This window comes from Labeo rohita, chromosome 23 (assembly GCF_022985175.1).
Source record: "Labeo rohita strain BAU-BD-2019 chromosome 23, IGBB_LRoh.1.0, whole genome shotgun sequence".
Lineage (NCBI taxonomy): Eukaryota > Metazoa > Chordata > Actinopteri > Cypriniformes > Cyprinidae > Labeo > Labeo rohita.
The window spans coordinates 14223419-14229841 of NC_066891.1; the positions used below are offsets into that span (position 1 = coordinate 14223419).

Consider the following 6423-nt stretch of genomic DNA (forward strand, 5'->3'; position numbering starts at 1 on the left):
GACACTGTCACGGTCGGACTGTTTACAGCTCACTAAACTCATTTAGTGCGGGTCTAAGGTAAGACGGCCATGTCAATCAACTATTGTGGGAGTGGCCTTGGACGGTGTGGCGTCATACCGTGAAGAACTAAGAATGGCTTGATTTGAAAAAGGGGATATTACTTATAAAGATTAAAAAATCATTATCATTATAGGGTGGATGTATACACACACTGCCAACACACATTGATGTTCAAACAACATGTAAAAGTGAGTTTTCATCCAATGACCCCTTTAAGAGTGAGAAAGTGTGCTTGTTTATTTGCTGGTGTTTTGAAAGAATGCGATTTGAAGCGTATATGGTGGTTTTAGTGAATTTTGAATGCTAAATTAACTCCTGTGAAAAATGTAACGAGAAATGGGTCCTAGCAGTTGTATGAAATGAAAAGCTTGATGTGTTTTCTCTTGTGACCTGGTTTATTGTGTACAGTGTACTGCAGGATTACAGTCATTGTATTTTCTATCTTTAAGGGAGCTGATCAAATGTCACATTTAACAATCTCACCTTCCCTGGTTATTTATCAAGAAATACTTATTAGAAAACAAAATCTAAAGTCTTAGACAAGGCAACAAAAGAAATCTTTAGAACAATCTGTTCTTGTAAGACAGGTCTTGTATATGGACAACAGTTTCCCATGTGTGACAGGGGAGGCAGAAATGGGTGGAGTGCTGAAGGTGAATGAAGAGAAATTAGATCAAAGTTGATAACACATGCTGCTGCGAGACGGTCTGGGAGGAGCCCGTCTGCTTAAAAAAGAAAAGGAGAGCACAGATGATGTTGTGTAGACACTAACTGTGCTCCTGCATTTAGTGGTGCTCAAATATAGCGGCTTATTACAGTGTATGAGAGAGATTCTCACTAGCACAATCATCAGGTAAGAGTTTATAGAATATTTTATATTATCTGATTAATTTTTTTAAGCTTTCGAGGGCTTTTGGTGTTGTATTTAATAATGTTTTTTTTCTTTTTTTAGCAATTCCAAATAATTCATGATTTGTACATTTTCAGACACTATAATGATTTCTGTTTCTTTAGTTCTTATTTTCTCCTATTAGACACTCTGTTGAAAAGTCAGAAGAATGAACAGCAAGGTATGCCATTTATTTTCCATTATATTATATTATATTATATTATATTATATTATATTATATTATATTGTATTCATTCCAAGGTATTTGCAGCATGGGTGGTTCTTGCTACAAGTAAGTTTGATTATGAAAGAAGATGTTGATAAAAGCAATTAAAATTAAATTTGTAGAAGAGGGGGAAAAAACGCAAAAATCTCTTTATGTCTGTCATGATTTACAGGTACACTCATTTCACTCTCCACTCAGGGTAAGTGTGATTTTTCTGTTTTAAACCTACACTTTACACTATGTTACTTTTGGCACTATAGCAGTTTAACCTACATTCAGTAGGTTAATTACTTGGGTTGTTCTCCGGCTTTGCTTTTCTGCGCAAATAAATCTGAGCTGTGCTTCTGGTTAGTATGGAAGTTTGTTTTTGTCATGGGATAAAAAATTAAGAAGGTAATTGTAATTTTTATCTCAGAATCCTGCTTTCTTTTTTTTTTTTTTTTGTGTCACAATTTAGACTTTTCAGAAATGTATATCTTGCGGTTATGAGTTTTTTGCAATTAAAAAGTAGCTATACCTTTTTATTTTTATTCTGTGGCCGAAACAAACTTCCATACAAATGTGATGCTATGCAAGCTTGATGCATGTTGTCTTATGTTTATTGACACTTTACCTTTTTGCTTGCACTTTTTTTTCACTTCATGATTTAGTTTTTGTGGATTCAGGCCAGACGTTGGACCAAGCCATTGTTCAGCCAGTCAACGGTAAGTCTCCAGTCAAGTTCCAAGTCCTGATCTTGAAGTGGTCATTGCCCAAATGAGTCTCAAATGATTGATTACTAAAATAAATGTACACTCATTTATGTTAGGAAGCCTTTAAAGGACAAGTTCACTTCCAGAACAAAAATGTACTCACCCGCTTGTCATCCAAGATGTAAAGTTCAGTCGTAAAGAAATTGTTTTTTTAAGGAAACATTTCAGGTTTTTTCTCCATATAATGGACTTCTATGGTGCCCCTGAGTTTGAACTTCCAAAATGCAGTTTAAATGCAGCTTCAAAGGGCTCTAAATGATCCCAGCCGAGGAATATTGAGAATCAGGGTACGTCTAAAAACTCCCATCTCATTTTCTCATCCAACTTAAAAATGGTCCTACATCGCTGCAGAAGTACCAACACAGAGTTTACAAATTGAACACGAGTTTACAAGATCGAACACCCTTTACAAAAAAAAGGGTAAAAACAGAGATGCAGGAAAATTTTGAAGTTGGAGGAGTAAATGAGATAGGAGTTTTTAGATGTACCCTTACTGACATGACTGGGAAAAAAACGTATATAATTAAAAAGTATATAATTTTTTTTTTTTTTTTTTTTTAGAAAATAAGTGACGTTTTGCTAGATAAGACCCTTTTTCCTTGGCTGGGATTGTTTAGAGCCCTTTGAAGCTGCATTTAAACTGCATTTTGGTAGTTCAAATTTAGGGGCACCATTGAAGTCCACTATATGGAGAGAAATCCTGAAATGTTTTCCTCATGAAAAATAATTTCTTTACGACTGAAGAAAAAAAGACATGAACATCTTGGATGACAAGGGGGTGAGTACATTTTCTGTAAATTTTTGTTCTGGAAGTGAACTAATCCTTTAAAAATGTAAAAAATGTTGATGACTACCAGTCTAGACATATTCGCTTGTTTTTGCCATGGAATAAAAATTAGGTAATTGCAAAAAAAAAAAAAATAAAAAAAATTGATGCATGCTGTCTTATGGTTACGGATGCTTTTCTTTTTTTTTTTGCTTGCAAATTCTTTTCACTTCAAGATTCAGTTGCTGATGATGCTAACCAGATATTGGAACAAGCCATTTTGCCAGGTTCACCAGTCAAGCCAATCAGAAGTAAGTCTCAAGTCCTTGCATTCAAGTCTCATGTCAAGACACTCAAGTCCAAGTCAGTTGCAAGTCAGTTTTTTTTTTTTTTTTTTTTGATGCAGCTTGGACTGTTTTAAATATTTATAAAACAATTCATATAGTGTTGTTTGGGGTGGGGGTCATTTAAACACAATGTGTGGTGAAGTCAACTCTTGTGAGTCCACAACACTGCTTCAAGCTACTTTGATTACATATACATGCACATGCACCAATGATGAAAGTATGCAGTTTCCCAGGAAATCCATCCTGACAGCTCTAAATAATAAATAATTATTATAGCCTTACTATAGTGAAACAAAATGGTTTTATGATGTACTCGCTCCTTATTTAAATTTTGGTAAATTTAGAGTTTACTTGTGTACATGAATTTAAATCTTGCTCTGTCAGCATATTGATATCCTGAAAGACTCTCATCTTGTCTCCCTTAATTTATTTATTGTTTGAATAAAAAAAATCTACTGTTTATATTTACAATAGCAGGATGTATAACCAAGTGGTTTGACTATGATGACCCAAGTGGAAAAGGAGACTATGAGCTGTTGGCTGACCTTCTCAGGACATATCCTGGAGAAATATGTCCAAATCCAATCAGAATAGAGGCTCAGACCATCTCCGGCCAACCAGCATCTCAAACGGGAAACATCTTTGAAGTGTAAGGTTTTTACAAGACATGTGCTTCTAGTAATATTTTGATCCATATGAAGAATACGGAAGCTTTACAGTTTATATGAAGATGATTTTGTGTGTTTTTCTGAAGATATAATCCGACAGCTGGATTTGCTTGTGTTAATGCAAACCAAGTAAGAAGGAGATGTCTTGATTACAAGGTGCGCTTCACCTGTCCTGAGGAATGGTGCTCAAGTGAGTGACATTTATGAACAAAAACTGCTGATTCACAAGTAAATAATTTTGAAGTGTTCTTTTCTACCGTCTTGTATGAGTTTATGATATTTACTCAACTGGTCGTCTTCTGTTAGGATGTAGGACACGGTGGTTTGACCGAGACGACCCTAGTAGACTAGGAGACATTGAGACGCTGCTGTTAATCCTGATAAAATACCCACTACAAGTCTGCCCTCAGCCCATCGCCATTGAGGTCGCAACCGTTAGTGGGACCACTGTATTGCCGACCGGAAACAATTTTTATATGTACGACTCTGTCATATTCTCTATGCTTAAATTCTTTCAGTGAAGTGATATAAACATGAGATCTAAACACAGTGTCCTTATCAAAATTTTAATAATAATTGTCCATGCTCATTGTGCTATATATACATTTCAATTAAGAGAAACACAGATTTAACACTTGCATTTAAACTGCTTGTTTGTAGGGCTTTAAAACGCTCTTGCATATACAGCTGCCCAATTCATTTTCTATGGATTGAAAACTTAAAGTTTAAAAAGTTTTAAAAGTGTTCTGATTCTGCAGATATGATGCAGCACAGGGCTTTGCTTGTCTGAATAAACCACCAAAAGGATGGTGTCAGGACTACAAAGTCCGTTTCACATGTCCAAAGAGGTTTTGCCATCGAAGTAAGTATCTTCATTCCATCTACCTTATCTATAATCTAAAATGAGAGGATTTTTACTGAGATGGTCTTCTTTTTAGATTGTTGGTTACTCGGGGCTGATCGAGTTAATCCCAGTGGACTCGAAAACAATGAGACATTGTCGGAATCATACCCACTACAGGTCTGCCCTCAGCTTGTTGCCACCATTAGTGGGACCCCTGTACCGCAGACTGGAAACATACAAGTGTAAGATTTAACAATATTTATATATGTATATATATATATATATGTATATGGAATTTAGTGAATTTTGTACTGATTAACAGCCATCTGCTCTCATTCTTCAGATCTGATCCACCAGAGGACATTGAATGTGTGACTGATCAACAGGGTGGAAGGATCTGTGAGGACTAAAAGGTCCACTACACATGTTTGTGCAGGAGCCACAACTGCAAACATGTGTGGCGACAAATATTACACTTTTGTGAAACAAAGCTTTCAGTTTAAGCTTACATAACTGTGTTAGATTAAATGAAAAAAAAATAAAATAAAAAATAAAAAAACTACAATAAACATTTGCTTGTATTACCCGTCCTAGCCTCAGTTTATGTTATGGTTGTGTTGTAAAATGCTTGTAAGAACATTCATTTCCTTAAAATATTGTGACTGTTCAAGATGCTTGAAATATTCAAAGAAAATTCTAAATAATTTAATTAATTTCCGACAGCATTTTCTTTTCCTTTTACTTCTGTTTAATGCATAGAAAGCCGTGTTTATAAGCAGTGGTAAACAAGTAAACTTTGTTGCGGCTGTTCCATAAGCGCCACCTGCTGTCCAAGAGTGGATTCACATTTTCTCTACATGCATGTAGCATGTTTTTGGAATGTTTTTTAAAAGCAGTGGTTGCCTCTAATTTCGAATGGCTACAGATATATTTTTAAGGTCAATTCAGCTTGTGCTAGAGTTAATAAACATCTTGTTTCTGTAGTCTTTTATTCTTTCTTGTCTCTTGCTTAAAAAATTAGTAATAGGTATCAGAATGGGCCTATTTTCTTGTAAAAAATCGTAATTTGCCAGGATTAAGAATGATGTCATTGGTTATCAAGGCACACATGATCCAAGTTGACCTTTACACTTTCTCCAACAGTAAGTAATACAGACCCTCTTATTTCCCAATAGTAAGACAATCTCTAGCTACACTCTACAGCAATGATTTTCAAACCTGGTCCTGGGGACCAACTAATACATTTTGTATCCTTATCTCCCTTATCTGACACACTCAGCTGAGTTCATGGAGCTCTGTCCTGACAAGTTAATGATCTGAATCAGGTGTGTTAAATAAGGGAGACGAGGGAAAATGTGCAGACCATAGAGTCCCCTGGAACTGGAATTGGGAACCACTGTTGTAGATCAATGGTTTTCAATCCTGGTTTAAATCCTTGTTAATTCAGTTCATGGCTCTCTCCCATGGAATTGAGAACCACTACTCTACAAGACGGTGCCCCTCGAGGACCAGAGTTTGACACGTGTCTTGAGTCTTTACTAATGAGCTGATGAGCTGAATCAGGTATGTTTGATTAGGGAAAGACCAAAATTGTGCAGTGTTGGAGGTTTTCCAGGACCGGGAATCAATGGTTTAGTGGAAGATTACTGCCATCTGCCGGAAAACAAACACTGTTGCATTTTTTGCAATTATGCCACACTGATAGTGTTATTTGTGTGTGTGTATGTGTTTTTACATTTGTTCTTCATTGTGCATGTGCTATGGTTTCACCCCTTTATTTTTGTGTGTTCTGCATTGTAGCTGAATATGTTATATGACAAATGATGTAACAGCAATTTTTTATAGTCTGCTATTCAAAACAACCCAATTG

The 6423-nt window shown here is 35.8% G+C and overlaps 1 protein-coding gene across 1 annotated transcript; it reads left to right on the forward strand.

Annotated features, from left to right (window-relative positions):
• The first annotated feature begins 230 nt into the window (after positions 1 to 230).
• LOC127155197 (uncharacterized) lies at positions 231 to 5483 on the forward strand. Its single transcript, XM_051097286.1, has 12 exons — positions 231 to 914; positions 1076 to 1131; positions 1212 to 1242; positions 1349 to 1375; positions 1827 to 1880; positions 2931 to 3005; positions 3516 to 3690; positions 3796 to 3899; positions 4016 to 4187; positions 4468 to 4571; positions 4648 to 4795; positions 4897 to 5483. Exons 2-12 carry the CDS (start codon positions 1120 to 1122, stop codon positions 4961 to 4963), a joined length of 969 nt encoding a protein of 322 aa, XP_050953243.1. The 5' UTR covers positions 231 to 914; positions 1076 to 1119; the 3' UTR covers positions 4964 to 5483.
• Positions 5484 to 6423: the final 940 nt, after the last annotated feature.

Bases quoted from the DNA above. Each gene is read 5' to 3' on its own strand.
- LOC127155197 (XM_051097286.1), top strand. The intron at 3,006-3,515 runs GTAAGTCTCAAG...TATTTACAATAG, and splicing joins ACCAGTCAAGCCAATCAGAA to CAGGATGTATAACCAAGTGG. The intron at 3,691-3,795 runs GTAAGGTTTTTA...GTTTTTCTGAAG, and splicing joins ACGGGAAACATCTTTGAAGT to ATATAATCCGACAGCTGGAT.